Source organism: Oikopleura dioica, chromosome 1 (assembly GCF_907165135.1).
Source record: "Oikopleura dioica chromosome 1, OKI2018_I68_1.0, whole genome shotgun sequence".
In the NCBI taxonomy this organism is placed as follows: domain Eukaryota; kingdom Metazoa; phylum Chordata; class Appendicularia; order Copelata; family Oikopleuridae; genus Oikopleura; species Oikopleura dioica.
In genome coordinates this window covers 8,289,457-8,304,746 of record NC_137291.1, presented here as the reverse complement: position 1 = coordinate 8,304,746, position 15,290 = coordinate 8,289,457, and the positions used below count along the sequence as shown (strand labels likewise).

Here is a 15,290-nt window from a genome sequence, read left to right as displayed (position 1 = left end):
TAGGTTAACTTATTTTTATCGACCTTTGAACTCATAAAAAGCTAAAATAATAACGATAAATTGATCAAAGAGCAAATTACTTCATGAAAGTCTGATTTTAAAGCCTCTAACAAAGGATTCATCACAACACTTCAAAACATTTTTCAAAGCGAGAAAAGAAGATCGTCAAAGAGCTGCTTGCCATTCCTCCCTTTTTCGTTTTATTGAGTACAGTTGGAGTCTTAGAGATTTTAAATGAAGAGGGAAAATGTGTTGCTTCCTGGAATTTTGGCGCGGAAAGCTGGTCATCGATTGGAGCTCTCTGGATAGATGATGATTTTTACGTCTTTGTTGGGAGTCGAGACGATAAATTAACTTGTCTGAGACTTTTTACGAAAACCTCACCTCAGTAGTGAGCCAAACAGAAAACTAACCGAGATTCCTTTTTATAGAATGAGAAAGCGAAAATCAGGGTCGAAGCTGGATCGTGTTGCCGAGGAGCGTGATGAAATTGTGAAATCGTGTGAGTGAAAAATCGTCATCAAAAAGAGATCTAATGATGTTGCTACTAGAGAGTGCTTCCGGGAAAACTGTCATCGACTTTTGGGACCTGTTGAGGGGGAGAAAGCAGGAATTCTGATTGTGAAAATCTTAAAATTTGCGAAGCAAAGATTGACTAGAGAGGATTTTCTAAAAGTAAGCGAGTACATTTTGTAAATCTTTTTTATCCTCATGGTATATTTTTAGCTCTGCCAAGCAATTGAAGACATCGAAAAACTTCCCTGGGACTGTGTCCACCTCGAACATCGGCTTGAGAACACGGACTGTCCATCGTTTCCAATCTGTGAAGCGCTGGGCGCTAGAATAGCGCATTCCTGCCGTCTTCAGACTGAGATAATGGGCCTTCTTTGTGCAGTTCTTCCGTATCGAATTTCTCAAAGTTCAGCTCTTTGCGAGTCACATCAAGCTCTCCGGGCCGTCCGCGAGTTTCATCTTTGCTGCAAGGCAGGAAATGTCGATCTGAGCAAGATTTTCGCGAGCAAGGAGGAGTTGAGTTACAGCTTGATTTCTAAGAGAGCGAAATTATCAAGCAGGCCTTTTTTGAGATCTCTTCTCAGTTCTCTTGACAGGTAAAATTGATTCGACTCAGCATCAAAACTGACATTTGAAACTTCAGTGACGCAAAACCATCTGAAAAGCTCCTATCAGAAGTCGAACATATTGATTTCGTCAAGTGGAAAAGTAAAACGGACCCACTTTTCCCTTCATCTTGCAGCAAAAACTCGTGACTTTCTTCATATTTCTGTATTTTTTTTCATGAATTTTCATTCATTTTTATTTCTCTTTCGTTTACGTAGATTAAATTTACGCATTCATATATTACTCATCTTCTTATCGTAGATTCATGTTACGGCTCTCGCGAAACGGTCGAAATTGGAAGAGGTCACTTGTGAAAGCAAAGCGGATTGGCGAAGTCAGTCCTCTTGTCAAAAGTGATGCCAAGAACCCGGAATTAATCCCTCGAGGCTTTGCGCGTCTCCTCGATCATTCACAGGACAGTCTCAGACACATACAGTGGCTTTGGAAGAAAGACATCCTCGGCCAGGATTCATTTCTTATCGGACCACCTGGACCGAGAAAGAGATGGCTTGCGCTTGCCTCCGCTGAATTAAGCAACAGAGAAGTTGAATATCTCTCTCTATCACGAGACACAACAGAAACTGATATCAAACAAAGAAGAGAAATCATCGATGGAAACGCAGTATACAAAGACGCAGCGGCCATTCGCGCTGCTGTGAACGGAAGAATTCTTGTTTTGGACGGAATCGAGCGCTGTGAGCGAAATGTTCTCCCTGTTCTGAACAACTTGCTTGAAAACCGTGAGGTCCAACTTGAAGATGGTCGATTTTTGATGGCGCCGAGTCGATGGGATCACCTTGTAAAGACAGGAAGCCCGGAACAAATGGTAGAAGCTGGATTGATTCGTGTGGACGAGTATTTTAGAGTGATTGCTCTTGGCTTGCCAGTACCGATGTTCAAGGGTGCACCGCTCGATCCTCCACTTCGCTCGCGATTTCAAGCCAGACAAATCGAACATTCAAAATACCACGATATCAAAAACATCACAGAAGCGTCACAAAAAGAGTCGCTCAGCAAACTTCTAGATGTTGGATATGCTATCAACTCCCCTGAAGCCAGAAAACTCGGCGCCGGAGTCTTTCCTGTCGACATGGTCCCCCGGTTGTCGCCTTTGATGAATGAATGTCACACACCCTTCGCTCTGTTTGACAGATTGTATCCTTATGAAAGTGGAATGCTTACCGATAGCTCCGTAAAGAGCGTCAACGGCCTTCTAGCGTCTGACAAACTTGATCTTCCACGAGAACGGCATCATTTGTCCGTTCAAAGTATCAATTTCGACAATGAAAAAGCCGAAATAAACGTCTCTGGAAAAACTGGACTCATGAGCAAAGCAGAACAGAGTTTTTCAATGCCCTCTGCAGCGAGTAAAAGCAGTGAGGTGAATCAAGATCGCTTGTTCTATCCAACTGGCGGTCGACAACACCAGCTCGTCGATATTCTTGCATCGCTGTCCGTTGGAGACGTGGCTTTGATTGGAAACCGAGGTGTGGGGAAGCAAACTCTAGCGAACGAGGCTGCCCGACTTCTCGGACAAAAAGTAGAGCCGGTGCTTCTTTACCAGGATATGTCCGCCCGTGACCTTCTTCAACAGCGTGTGACAGACGACAAAGGTGATACAATCTGGCGATACAGCCCTCTAGTGAATGCAGCTATCGAAGGCCGCATCGCAATCATCGATGGATTAGATCGACTCTTCCCAGGAACACTGGCATTGCTCAACCGGCTCACGCAAGATCGCGAAATTTCGCTTCACGACGGGACACGACTTGTCTCCGCAGAAACATTCGCGGAAATGCTTTCCGAGCAGAAAATCTCACCTGCCGAGCTCAACGAAAAAGGTATTAACGAGATCCACCCTGCCTTCAAAATAATTGCACTGGCGGAACCTCCTACGTCAAAAACTCAATGGCTCACGCCGGAAATTGTCCCTGGATTTTTATGGCACCAGGAAAGAGTTAAAGAAAAACTTTATTTATTTATTGCCTTAGTCTGTATTCTATAACGATTTTTTTTATCTCTATAAAGGTTGCTCCTTTTCCACAAAATGATGAGACCAGTTTACTCGTTCAATCCCTCGGCGTGGAACAATCCGTTGCTGCTGATATGACTCGTTTTGCCCACTCCCTGAGAAGCAGCACCGACCCTGCTCTCAGAAGCATCGCCCAATCTTTCTCCACAAAACAGCTTATCCGAGTAGCTCGGCGAATCTCTGAGTACCCATCTTTGAATCTCCGCGAAGAACTTCAACGCGCAGCGCTAACCAACTTTTTGCCACTGTCGACCCAAGAAGCACTCGATCGACAAATGAGCTCGTTTCCAGCCCCGTCGAGTGCCATAAAACCAACCCAAATTACCTCAACTCCAGATAGCCTCACAATTGGTTCAGTTTCTTGTTCGATTTCTCCTGCTGAAGAACCGAGAAAAGTTCCATCTCCACTTTTTTATCATAATGATGCGCAAGATAGAGTAGGGATATAAAACGATTTTCTCACAATCTTGTCAGTAGATAAATTGTAGGATAGATCTTATCGCCGGCAATTTAAATATTTCAGCTGATATATCATATGATAGTTTGATAACCCTTTCGAAAGAGTATTGGAAGCTCTTTTATCCGACTGGATCCTTGGCGAACACATTCTTCTTGTCGGCAATCAAGGAGTTGGGAAGAATAAGTTGGCTGATAGGTTTTTGGAATTGCTCCAGCGCGAGCGCGAATATATCCAGCTCCACAGGTAAACAGACTTTCAAAAGACGAAAATTTTACCTCATTATCTTTTCAGAGACACAACAATCCAACAGTTAACGGCATCGCCTGCACTGAGAGACGGAAAGCTTGTTTACGAAGACTCGCCCCTCGTCAAGGCTTGCCTGAACGGTCACGTGTTGGTCATCGATGAGGCCGACAAGGCGCCTACTCATGTGACGGCAGTTTTGCGTTCGCTTTTGGAATGTGGGCATATTCGGCTTCCAGACGGACGAGTCATTTCGAAGGAAGACGATGCCGATATTAAGTTACATCCCAAGTTCAGGATTCTAGCGCTGGCAAATAGACCTGGATTCCCCTTCCTCGGAAATGATTTCTTTGGAGCCTGTGGCGATTCCTTTTCCTGGTGAACCTTTTCTTTGTTTCAACCTTATCTAACTAAATTTAGCTTCGCAATTGACAACCCGAGTATTGAGTCTGAGAAGAAAATGCTCAAGTCTTACGCACCAGACCTAGAAGATCATATTCTCGACCGTTTGGTAGCTACTTTCGGTGAATTACGAAGCCTTGCCGATCGCGGTCAAACACAGTATCCTTACAGTACTCGAGAAGCAGTGGCGATTGTGAAGCATTTCCAAAAGTACCCTGAAGATGGCCTCCAGGTAAGCTCCTGCGTACTTTCTATCATATTGATTATCGCTTCTCAGACTGCGTGTGAGAATGTCTTTGACTTTGACATTTACAACGAGGAGGCGTCAAAACAAGTGCTCGAGGTTCTTATGCGTCATGGTATTCCAATAAACGCTCGGAACGATGATATTCGTCTTGCCGCCGAATTGCGTCTGTCCGACCCGCCCAAGTCTCAGGGCCATTGGTTAGTAGATTCGCAAAAGGAAAAGATCATCAGCTAGGGCGGAAATATTGATAACTCTCGGGCAAAGTAGCTTTAGTTTCGAGACCTTGTGTGGGAAACAAAAAGAGCAAATTCTAGCGAAAAATCTGTCTTTTGTTTAATATTTCCTGTCAGTAAGAAGGAAACGCTGAATGTGGAAGAAGCTAACGTGCCTTTTAAGAGCTGGCCGAAAGCAAAGGACCACTCTGAACGACGTAACTTCTTTTCTGAGCAGCGAAGGTCATTCCAACTACCTGAGTACGGTCAGTCGCAAAAGCCAGCTTCCGTCGCCATTTCTTCGGATAACATCATCTCCGTGGCAGTTCAAGGTCCCATCGGCGTCTTTTCACACACCAAACCTGATGGAATTATTTATTTCGACTTATGGGATGCCTTTCAAAGTGGCCGCTACGGTTTCCAGCCGAAGCTCAATATCTGTGCTCTGCCAAACAACGAATTTCTGGTCCAGGAATCGGTTACCAATCAAATGATGGTTCTTCGGCCTGAAGAAGAGTCTTCTTATCGCCTTAGTCCGAGCTCGACCTTCTCAAGCATCACAAAGTTTGGCTACTCTCGAGGAGAAGCAATGCCTGGCGGCGTGAATGACCCCCGCCCGGATAAAATGATGAAAAACTTCCAAATTCTGTCGCCGTACAGCGAGTCTGATGGAATTGTCTGGTTTTTCTCCGCCAACAATCCGTTCATTCACCAACTCACTTTTGTTGAAGATGAGAGGCCAACGATGAAACGTATCGATCTCGGAATTCTGCCGATGAGTGCTCAAGCTTTCGACAAAAACACTCTCCTCGTTGAATCTGTTGATGGTGAATACTGGCTTGTGAATCTTGAATCTGGTCACATGCAGTTCGTGGAAAACGGAGCACCGATTTCAATCAGTCCATTTTCCAAGGAACCGAAAGAAGGCGAAGCTCCTGAAACTCCAAAACGCGGGTTCGTATCCGGCTGGTCATCAGCTGGCTGGCTCGTTGGTGCGCCAACTGCTGATAAATTCGAGGAATTTCAGTATCCAAGACCAGAAGATGTCGCTGGAGCGACAATGTCAAAGGCTCATTGGATTTCTCCAACTATGGTTGCGCAACTTGTACCACCAAAACGCGTTCCTGGTTACATCTTTACCGAATCGAACCCTCGTCCTCTTGGCGCTGGAGCCTTCATCGAAGTTACCGACTTGAAAGAGAAAAAAGTCTCTTACATTCCAGTACCCGAAGTTGACCATGATCGCTGGTGGGCTGCTGCTAGAAAAGAAGACTTTGCCCTTGGTGCAAGTGTGAGTAACGGAACAGTCGTGACTGTGGATGGTATTGGAAATGTTAGAGAGTTTGACAGCTGCCGCGAAAATTTGGCATCGGCGATGACGCAGTGGAAAAATATGGTCGGCCAGGGCGATGGAGATGTTCGTCTCGAGTATGAGCGTCATTCCGGGCTTGATACATCATCGCCTAAGCACGGAAAGGAAGACCCGAAGAATGAGCCCCACGTTGGAGGCAACACTTGGGCTGGAGGCACTGGCGGTCGAGATACTGCTGGCCTCGGTGGCAAAGGAGGTCCTTACAGACTTGACAAAGGTCATGATGTTCACCAATTATCGGATGAGGAAAAGGCAGATGTCCCCGAACACGTCCGTCGAGCAGCAAGAGAACAAGCCGATGCAGCATTGCGGGACAGACTGAAAGAAATTAGCATGAGTAAACATGACCACGAAGCTTATCAGCAGTTTCGAGAACCGATTCGTAATGATATCTCAAATATGAGAGCGCTTTTCGAGGGCCTTCAAGCAAAAACAAAAGAACGAGAGTGGCTCAATAATCAAACTGATGGTGAACTTGACGATAATAAGCTAGTTGAAGGACTTGTTGGCGAGAAACTCATTTATCGCCGACGACGAGAGCCGGACAACAATGACCAAGGGTTCGATAATCAAAAGCCGAAGCGACTCACGATTCTTGCTGATTGTTCCGCTTCGATGTACCGATTCAATGGCACTGATCAGCGACTTACTAGGCAGCTAGAGTCACTCTGCATGGTGATGGAAGGGCTTGATTCAGAAGCAGCGAGGAACAAAGTGAAATGGGACATTGTAGGCCATTCTGGTGATCACCGCTACATTCCCTTATCACTCGTAGAGAACATGCCCAAAACCGATAAAGAGCGACTCAAGGTGCTTCAAGAATGCGCTTCTCATCCCCAGTTTTGCTTCCCGGGCGACAACACAATCGAGGCGACCCGTGAGCAGATCCGACGATTGGCAGCTGACGAGGAAGCCGACGAGAGGTTTCTGATCTTACTGACGGATGCGAACTTGGAGAGGTATGGAATCCCGATCAAATACTTGCGAGACGCGCTTGACCTCGATCAAGCCGTCAACACTTGCGTCATTTGCATTGGGTCGCTCGGGGATCAAGCAGAAAGGATGAAAAGCGAGCTACCAGCTGGGAGATCTTACATCGTGAAAGAGCCAAATGAGATACCAGCGATTTTGAGAACGTTCTTCCAATCGACCTTGCTCAAACTTTAGAGTTACCTTTTCTTGCTCTGAAAAGAAGTTACTGTAATTAACATCTTAGATAACCAATTTATACCTTTATTTATTAGCGTGAAAGCTATTTGTACATTTATTTAATTAAGGATAATTCAACTAATGTTGAGTGGAGCTCCCACTGTTCCGAAAAAAAGCATTTGATTTCTTCAAGCTTGTCTCTAGAATTTTTCCTTTTTAGAGATTGTGAGTTCATCGCTTTTTGACGGTCGCAAATCGGTAAACAGCAAGACGAGTGTGAGCGAGTGCAACATCACCCGTGAGCACTAGAATTTTGAGAAGATAAAAGGCGCAGTACTTTTGCCCCCAGCGAGCGGCAAAATCCAAGCCGAGTCCGCATGGACTACGACGGCAAATCTTACAAGGGCGACTTTGGCATGGAAATAAGCCATGGCGAGGAAAAGTAAGAGTAAAAATGTAGCGCTTTCAATCTCATTATTTCCGCTTTAGTCAACTCGAGCGCAAAGTTTTCTCCGATGAATACAAGCAAAACAAGCATGTGTACGTGGAACAATTCCTCCGGTGTTCTGGGCCAGAGCAAATCGACCTGGTCCGCACACTCATGCAACACATGAGCCATTTCCAGCTAGGCGCAATCGACCATACTCTGCAGCCGCTTCTTCAACGGGACTTCATCTCGCAACTGGCAAAAGAGGGTCTACCAGACCTCGCCAAATGTATATTAGGCTATCTCGACTCCAAATCACTGCGAAACGCAGAAATGGTAAAATCCGCTTCTTTTACGACATTTTACACGTAACTTTAGGTTTGCCGTGGATGGCACGACGTTGTGCACGATGGAATGCTCTGGAAAGCGTACGTCGAAAACCAGGTGAAAAAGAAATCAGTCTGGAGAGGGCTTGCAGAGCGACGAGGCTGGCTCAAGTACTTATTCCGCGGATGTAAAGAAGGTATCTCAGATTGATTCTGATTCCAGATCTCAAGTTCTTATTTTAGAGGGACCGCGACCCGATAGTTTCTTCCGAGGGCTTTGCCCATCCGTACACCAAGACATCGCTAAAATCGAGAGCAATTGGCGAAACGGGCGATGCGCCATTTCCCGAATCAATTGCGAGAGCGAGCAGAGCAAAGGTGTGTACTGTCTTCAATACGACGACGATAAGATCGTCTCGGGCTTGAGAGACAACACCATCAAAATCTGGGACAGAAAGACCCTCGAGTGTAGAAAAACACTCACTGGACATACTGGATCTGTTCTTTGCTTACAGGTAAAGTTTCGATAAAGAGAACACGGCTTATTTTTTCAGTACAACGAAAATGTCATCATTACCGGCTCATCCGATTCCACTGTCCGAGTTTGGGACGCGGAAAGGGGCGAGCAAATCAACACGCTGATGCATCATTCCGAAGCTGTTCTTCACTTGCGTTACTACAATGGCGTCATGGTCACCTGCTCCAAAGATCGAACAATCGTTGTTTGGGAAATGACCAAGCCATACGGTCTTGCAGGTAAATATTTAAATAAATTTCTGGTGAATAAAATTTCTTTTCTAGGCAAGAAATTCGGTTCAGGTAAGAATCACCGATTTTTCTTGCAAAATACTGTTATTTTGTCTTACTGTTACTATTACAGTTGTATATAAAAATCATCAATTAAATCAATCGCCCACTTTTTAACCCTCATCAAATCAACTAAAAAAGAGATCGACTCAATATGAGTGCTTCAAGCAGTAATTTGTCTTGTATCAGTCAATTGTTGTCGAACCACAAACCTTGGCTAACATGTTCCCTAGAAATCAAATTCCAAAAAGTTCTCGTTGGACACAGAGCAGCAGTAAACGTAGTCGACTTTGACGAGAAATACATCGTCTCGGCTTCTGGAGATCGAACTATCAAAGTTTGGACGGCACAGACAGGCGAATTCGTCCGAACTTTGCAAGGTCACCGACGTGGTATCGGTAAGTCTCCTTTCTTTCGTTACTCTTGATTCGATTTTTGAATCTAGCTTGCCTGCAATACCGCGAGAATATCGTCGTCTCCGGATCCTCCGACAACACTATTAGAATTTGGGACATCGAGCACGGTACATCCCTCCGCACCCTCGAAGGTCACGACGAGCTCGTCCGATGCATCCGCTTCGATGATAAGCGAATTGTATCTGGTGCATATGATGGTAAGTTAGTTTCGTTTTATATCGATGAAAACCTCATTTTTTAGGAAAAATAAAAATTTGGGATTTGAAAAAAGCGCTCGACCCGCGAATTCCTTCAAATAATTTGTGCATTCAAACGCTAGAGAAGCATTCTGGGCGTGTTTTCCGACTCCAATTCGACGAGTTTCAAATTATCAGGTAGTAACTTCCAAAAACCACTTTTTTAATGAACGCTTCAGTTCTTCACATGACGACACAATTCTTATCTGGGACTTCCTTAACGCTGAAAAGGATGGTGAAAATGGCGATACGAATGAGGTAAACTTAAAGCCCCTTTCAGCGCTAGAATAAAACATCTTTTAGGTTGCGAACGACGATGGCATGGCAGAGGACGAAGACGACGGTCAACAATTACAGGTGGTTGAATTACACGAAGCTCCTATGAACTTAGAGCCCGAAATGGTGATCAACACTTTCTCCCACTCTTTCTTACAAATAATTTAGGCTAACGGCTTCCGCTTGAGACGAAATGATGTTGGAAGAAATCATAGAGGACGAGGCAATCGACCGCGAATCGCAAATGCCAACATGATTTTGGAACAGATGCAAATCCAAAACATGCAAAACTTACCCGTAAGTTATTGTGTTAGCGAACTTATTATCGAATTATAATTATAAGGATCTCGCTGCACTACAACGCCAGTTAGAAGCCAACCGAGACCAACTGGCCAACAATCAAGCCCCTCCTGGCGAGGACTTTGGCGACCCAATGGACGAAGACGCCGGTTAAAGATACACTTGAATCGAACTAAACTTGATCATACTCTGAAAATAAGTTGTCCAAAGACCAGCCACATTATTTCTCCGATCCAATTTTCGCTTTTACCCCCAAGTTAAGAATTCATATAAATTATACAATTTCAAATAGTAAATTTATTTACTTAAGTAATTTCAAGAGTAACAAATTTTTAAACTTTTCGGCCACCCCATCGTTCACAAATAGTATCTTAATATGTTTATCTTTTGTGTTTTTGAACTGTATTTTATTCTGAGTTTTACCTTTTTCTCTTCATTTTTGGTGGAAGCTTTTTATCGTTTTTTTTATTGAAATTTTAACTCTCTAACGGGCCAGAGATGCTGCCTATGCCCGGACCAAGGAACTACTTATTTATTTGTTTGTCTCAATTTTAATTAAATAATCATGATAAGTACTCTAACGGTATACAACACATGCTGAAAATGCTGCTGACCAAGACAAAAAATATATATTTCAATTTTAAAAAATAGCATTCATTCTTTTATTTCAATTAAGGCCGCCCTGAGTAATTTTTATATTTCCTTTTTTCGTCCACCAAAAAAAAAATACTTTGCCCCCATTCTTTTCAATTTTACTGTTTCCAAATAAACAAGGATAAAATTGCTAAAATAAAAATGCGAAGAACTTTCGATGATAAATCAGAATTCGTCATTTCTTTGCAAGTATACGCATCCGCATAGATATTATTTCCGCTCTTTGAGAGAGTAAAGCCTCAGTGATCAAAAAACATGTCCTTTTACTCTTCCAGCGGGTATCCCGTTACTTTTCGCCCGGCTGATAGAGAACCTTCCAAGCACGGTTTTAATGTAACCTACGATGGCTTTTATTACTACGAGCCAGACATTATGTTCGAGCCTCTTCTTTTTGACCAGACTGACGGAGAGAAGTCAATCTTGACACCTGAAGAAAGCGCTCAACTTTTTCTGTGGTGGAATACAACACCCGAGGGGTCACTTGTTTTAGAAAACGGTAAAACAAAGACTCAAGATATTTAAATATTGAGAATATAGCCACGACACTTGCTGTGAAAACAGTAAGAAAATGGCTGCAAGACTCCGAGTACCCGCCACAGAATGATGAAGAGGCAGAAAGCCAGTTCTTGGTATTTTCAAAGGGATTAGAAGAAGCTAAGAGACAGGTTACTTCAACAACAAGCATTGATCAGTTGAACAGAGGAAGTCCAAGGCTTTCAGTGGAAGTAAAGCTGGGGGCGAAAATTCTTGCTAAATTGAAGGAAATTTTGTATTTGTAATTCATTCTTTTTCAAATAAAATCCGAGATTGTAGCTTTATTGAAAAATGATTTAAAAATAGTTTTGCTAAGCATGGAATATTGAAGAAGATTCGCAACAAATATACAGATAAATACATGTCTTTAGCTTCATTGGAACATGGTTCCGTCTAGGAATTGCGTTATGCCTTCCTTTGTGAAAGCGGCTGAAGGGTTCTTGAAGAAATCGCTGATTTCGTCGACGCGATCCTCATTCTTGAGGAAATCGAGCGGATGGCTGACGAGGTATCCTCTTCTTTGAGCCATTCGGGCTGCACCTGCTTCGACTTGAGTTTTTGCCGGGCGGTTGTCGTATCTTTGCTTCCATTCTTTCCAGTCTTCAGAAGCAGCTTCAAACTTTCCCGGAAGAGAGTAAACCGTGTTGTTTGGCAAGATACAGAATACTTCGTCGAAAAGCTGAGAGATAAATTGTGAAGTGTATTATAATTTTATGGGAATCAAATTATTTATGACGAAACGCATAAATATTAATCTCTCAATTATTCACCTGATAGTTGAACTTTGCCCTATCTTTCCAATATTTAAAAAATTCTCCCGATTCGGGCGGGAGTGCAGTCTGCACTAGATTCTCAGGATCACCGAGAGCAACTGACCAGATTCGAACACGCAGTGATCTTGCGAAGCATTCGTTGTCAATTATCGCACCGATTTCGCTGTCACGGTCGCCGATGAGTGATCGGTCGTTGATATTTGCCGAGCCTAGAAAAAATTGATTATAAATGAGTGATAGTTCTCCCTCATACCAATAATAGTGAAGCGATCATCAACAATCATCAGTTTAGAGTGAGGGTATACAACTGCTTGGTGTAGCCCGCCGTTGTACATTTCGTGAGTTCGGTAGCTTGCGAAGTAAATATAGTCTTCCACTCTTAATAAGTTGTAATAAATATTTAAATAGTAAACACTTACTCGATGGTTGGCTCGCATCTCTTGAGATATTCATAAATTGAATTTCCACCTCTCGAAATGCTTTCATATGTGATGTGCAGTAGAATTTCCTGGCCAGCTGCTGTGTTCTCTTCCAAGCTTCCTCCAGAGCCAGGAATGCATGGAATCACGATGTAGACTTTGAATTCCTTTCGCTCGCGGAAAGCTCGAATGATCCTTTCACAAAGAAATAGAGCGATTTGATTTTGTGGTAGTTTGGGATCAGTGTTGAAATCTCCGCATGTAGTCACAAAGAATTGGTTCTCAATGAAGATAAATCTTTGTGAGCTTTGAATGAGTTCCTTGTAATTATCGTAGATGGTCCGTTCTGTTTCCTTCAGGCCAGCAGACCATGCTGCTGATGAGCGAATGATTTGGCATCTTGTATTGACCTCCTCAATTTGCCGGGCAACTTCTCCTCCAGCCATGGGTATGCCATCTGCCACAACCGGTTGACTAAATTTAATTTGTCGATTTAGAATTACGAGTGTTATTTACCTTCTAACAACTTTACTTCTAATTCTTGGAACAATGTACTGTTTCTGCATTTTATCGAACGGATTGAACACGCGGATCTTTCGGAAAACAGGCAGGTTGATTTTTACAGCCGATTGATACGCTGTGTGCGTCGTCATATTCCATCGTTCAATGAAATGTAGTGAGACATCGAACGCTGCTTCTCCTTGAAGTCGACAGGCGATGTCATGCCAGGGCGATCGCGCTTCAGATTGTCGATCAAGATAGCTTACAGTCTCGTCAAAAAGGCAGTGAGTTCTGGATCCGTTTTCTCCGATGGTCTCGTGCCGACACTCGATCAGATTCTGATCTGGTTTCGAGTTGAATTGGCTCCAATAATCGAATCCCTTGAAAGTTCTGCTATCTGGGTCAAACATTGGGTACTTTCCGTGAACATCCCATCTGCCCATGCTCAAGTCTAAACCGCCAATAAAAGCAATTTTATCATCAACAACGGCTATTTTCTCGTGATGCGACCATTTATTAGGCCCGTCCAGAGTCGGATGCGTCAGGGTAAAGAAATTGGCATGTTTCTTCCAGATGCAGTCATTTCCTTGGCAAATGTCTTTCCCGTGGAGTTCGCCGGCAATGTGAGCTTCTGGACGGTTGAACTTCCGTAGATATTTCGTCGCTTCGTAATTACGGAGTCCAAGAGCGCTTGGATCTTGATAGACGAGAATATAAATTCGCACTCCTCGGTTTGCTGCTCTTTTTAAAACTTGGTCCAGGCGCCAATAAGTTCCAGTGCCCATGCCACAAGAATGGGCTCCGTCGTAATCTCTTTTCAGATAGATCATCGGTGAAATTTGCCAATCTGCGATGAACACCCGCTCAGTGGCATTTTCAATTGAGTCAGCTAAATTCGCCATATATACATCTGCACAGACGTACCATTTTGCCGGGGTATTTGGGCGGACGAGAAAAGAACTTTCGGAAGGATGCGGTTTTTACTCTTATATGGGATGGTATTCTAGGTGAATATTTAGACTTTACGTTTATGAGCGGTTTTAAAGTTCATCTCTGGCACTCCTTTTCACCGAAATGCCAGTCGAGCGCTTCATTTCCGTTGACAGAGAGAAACTCTATAACCTCATTCCTTTCATGAATAGGTACTTTAATCTCATCTGATAAATGATCCTTATTCATCGTTATGTACTGAAGTGCGCATAAGTGCTGTAAGATGACATTGTAGTCTGCCTCCTCTTTCACTCGGAGAGTGCACTCTCTGGACCTATTTATGACCATGATTTCTTCTTTCGAAACGCGTTTCCAGCTGAAATTTACATCCGGGAGAAAGATGTAGTCTGCGAGCATATCCTTATTTGGCCCATTTTCTTTGTCCCATTCTACCAAATCTCCGAGTTGCATCAACACGAAGAAGTCTGCATAGAAAGTGATGTACCGCTTGTTCCATGTAAAACCTGCTACTTCGCCTTTCTTGGAATCTTGGAAGAAAGAAAGCAAGAAATGGAGTCTACCTGAGTATGAGCAAGACTCCTCGTTTCGCCAAAGAAGCCACCAGACAACTCTCTCAATTCTAATTTCTCAGGGGATCGTTCCCCAGCACGTAGTTTTCTGATAATCTCTTCAATAGCTTCTCTGTGATCAATCTTGAACTGCTTCTGACATTCGTTCACCAAGCCTTCATCGCTCTTCATTCGCTCGAAGAATCTTCCTGCATTCTTCAGCATGGCGCCTAAACATGAGCAACAATGGCAAAGATGACATTTTCCCATTAAAAATTATCTTGAGAAAAAATTGTTATTGACTCTCTTTTCTAAAAACATTCTGAAGAACTTTGTGCTTAGAACAACGCGTTGTTTTTTCGACGGTCGTAAAATTACTCCATGCGGTTAGGCGGAGAATACCCTGCAAATCCTGAAGCCTCCTCACCTCAGAAGTGCTTGAAGCTCTGTCTCTCTCGTTCGAAATCAAAAACAGTAATCCACCCTTTTGTTAAAAAGTCTTTAGAAAAAAAAGATAAAATCACTGGAGGCGGTGAAGCGCTGAATTCTCTTTCTTTTCTTCTGACACTACGTGTATGGCATGAGAGCCTGACGAGGTGATGAATTATGCAAAAATCTAGCAAGTCGAAAGGATTTATAATTGGATAGTACGAGGGAGCCAAATGAAGCAAATTCATCTACAGATGAATTCATATCTGGCCCAGGGAGCAAAATCGATAACGCCACTTTCCTGACCCAGAGACTCATTTGAAAGATTAATTAATAATTAATCTCTCTCTCTCGTGAAAATCTGCTTCGGCAATGATCGTAAATTTTGCTTGGCTCTGAGAAGGTCTACTTGATATTTCCTACAAGGACTCCCTACGGTAATGTCACTTGCGATAAT

The 15,290-nt window shown here is 43.4% G+C and overlaps 5 protein-coding genes across 6 annotated transcripts; 3 read left to right on the top strand and 2 right to left on the bottom strand.

Moving 5' to 3' along the window:
* Positions 1-105: 105 nt before the first annotated feature.
* On the top strand, positions 106-7,405 carry LOC145711937 (von Willebrand factor A domain-containing protein 8-like). The gene is made up of 11 exons (XM_081789627.1): positions 106-391; positions 432-500; positions 552-675; positions 727-1,109; positions 1,157-3,076; positions 3,148-3,596; positions 3,714-3,854; positions 3,903-4,232; positions 4,275-4,488; positions 4,534-4,732; positions 4,784-7,405. Exons 5-11 carry the CDS (start codon positions 1,385-1,387, stop codon positions 7,252-7,254), a joined length of 5,496 nt encoding a protein of 1,831 aa, XP_081645753.1. The 5' UTR covers positions 106-391; positions 432-500; positions 552-675; positions 727-1,109; positions 1,157-1,384; the 3' UTR covers positions 7,255-7,405.
* A 64-nt stretch (positions 7,406-7,469) lies between these two features.
* LOC145711098 (uncharacterized) lies at positions 7,470-10,849 on the top strand. 2 transcript variants are annotated; one of them, XM_081788825.1, is made up of 13 exons: positions 7,470-7,678; positions 7,726-7,999; positions 8,042-8,186; positions 8,233-8,504; positions 8,544-8,745; positions 8,791-8,808; positions 9,030-9,194; positions 9,242-9,409; positions 9,454-9,586; positions 9,628-9,706; positions 9,752-9,850; positions 9,893-10,021; positions 10,068-10,849. In XM_081788825.1, the coding sequence occupies exons 1-13, from the start codon at positions 7,614-7,616 to the stop codon at positions 10,176-10,178; spliced, it is 1,860 nt and encodes a 619-aa protein (XP_081644951.1). In that variant the 5' UTR covers positions 7,470-7,613; the 3' UTR covers positions 10,179-10,849. The 2 variants fall into 2 exon arrangements, with proteins under 2 accessions (XP_081644951.1, XP_081644952.1); XM_081788826.1 differs by lacking the exon at positions 8,791-8,808.
* A 20-nt stretch (positions 10,850-10,869) lies between these two features.
* LOC145711101 (uncharacterized) lies at positions 10,870-11,478 on the top strand. Its single transcript, XM_081788830.1, has 2 exons — positions 10,870-11,174; positions 11,216-11,478. Exons 1-2 carry the CDS (start codon positions 10,934-10,936, stop codon positions 11,455-11,457), a joined length of 483 nt encoding a protein of 160 aa, XP_081644956.1. The 5' UTR covers positions 10,870-10,933; the 3' UTR covers positions 11,458-11,478.
* Positions 11,455-13,932, bottom strand: LOC145711097 (phospholipase D1-like). The gene is made up of 5 exons (XM_081788824.1): positions 12,921-13,932; positions 12,405-12,878; positions 12,239-12,363; positions 11,983-12,194; positions 11,455-11,891 (listed from the first exon to the last, which is right to left on the bottom strand). Exons 1-5 carry the CDS (start codon positions 13,805-13,807, stop codon positions 11,586-11,588), a joined length of 2,004 nt encoding a protein of 667 aa, XP_081644950.1. The 5' UTR covers positions 13,808-13,932; the 3' UTR covers positions 11,455-11,585.
* A 5-nt stretch (positions 13,933-13,937) lies between these two features.
* On the bottom strand, positions 13,938-14,960 carry LOC145711100 (uncharacterized). The gene is made up of 3 exons (XM_081788829.1): positions 14,832-14,960; positions 14,417-14,634; positions 13,938-14,375 (listed from the first exon to the last, which is right to left on the bottom strand). The coding sequence occupies exons 2-3, from the start codon at positions 14,627-14,629 to the stop codon at positions 13,953-13,955; spliced, it is 636 nt and encodes a 211-aa protein (XP_081644955.1). The 5' UTR covers positions 14,630-14,634; positions 14,832-14,960; the 3' UTR covers positions 13,938-13,952.
* Between the last annotated feature and the right edge of the window lie 330 nt (positions 14,961-15,290).

Excerpts from the sequence above, each read along its gene's own strand:
- LOC145711937 (XM_081789627.1), top strand. The coding sequence starts at position 1,385 with ATGTTACGGCTCTCGCGAAACGGTCGAAATTGGAAGAGGTCACTTGTG. Across the intron at positions 3,597-3,713 it reads GCGCAAGATAGAGTAGGGAT|AGTATTGGAAGCTCTTTTAT; the intron begins ATAAAACGATTT and ends CCCTTTCGAAAG. Across the intron at positions 4,733-4,783 it reads GCAAAAGGAAAAGATCATCA|ACCTTGTGTGGGAAACAAAA; the intron begins GCTAGGGCGGAA and ends TTTAGTTTCGAG.
- LOC145711101 (XM_081788830.1), top strand. The coding sequence starts at position 10,934 with ATGTCCTTTTACTCTTCCAGCGGGTATCCCGTTACTTTTCGCCCGGCT. Across the intron at positions 11,175-11,215 it reads GTCACTTGTTTTAGAAAACG|CCACGACACTTGCTGTGAAA; the intron begins GTAAAACAAAGA and ends TTGAGAATATAG.
- LOC145711097 (XM_081788824.1), bottom strand. The coding sequence starts at position 13,807 with ATGGCGAATTTAGCTGACTCAATTGAAAATGCCACTGAGCGGGTGTTC. Across the intron at positions 12,879-12,920 it reads AGAAGTAAAGTTGTTAGAAG|TCAACCGGTTGTGGCAGATG; the intron begins GTAAATAACACT and ends AATTAAATTTAG. Across the intron at positions 11,892-11,982 it reads GGGCAAAGTTCAACTATCAG|CTTTTCGACGAAGTATTCTG; the intron begins GTGAATAATTGA and ends TTTATCTCTCAG.
- LOC145711098 (XM_081788825.1), top strand. The coding sequence starts at position 7,614 with ATGGACTACGACGGCAAATCTTACAAGGGCGACTTTGGCATGGAAATA. Across the intron at positions 7,679-7,725 it reads ATAAGCCATGGCGAGGAAAA|TCAACTCGAGCGCAAAGTTT; the intron begins GTAAGAGTAAAA and ends TTTCCGCTTTAG. Across the intron at positions 9,707-9,751 it reads AAAATGGCGATACGAATGAG|GTTGCGAACGACGATGGCAT; the intron begins GTAAACTTAAAG and ends AACATCTTTTAG.
- LOC145711100 (XM_081788829.1), bottom strand. The coding sequence starts at position 14,629 with ATGCTGAAGAATGCAGGAAGATTCTTCGAGCGAATGAAGAGCGATGAA. Across the intron at positions 14,376-14,416 it reads GGAGTCTTGCTCATACTCAG|AAAGGCGAAGTAGCAGGTTT; the intron begins GTAGACTCCATT and ends CAAGATTCCAAG.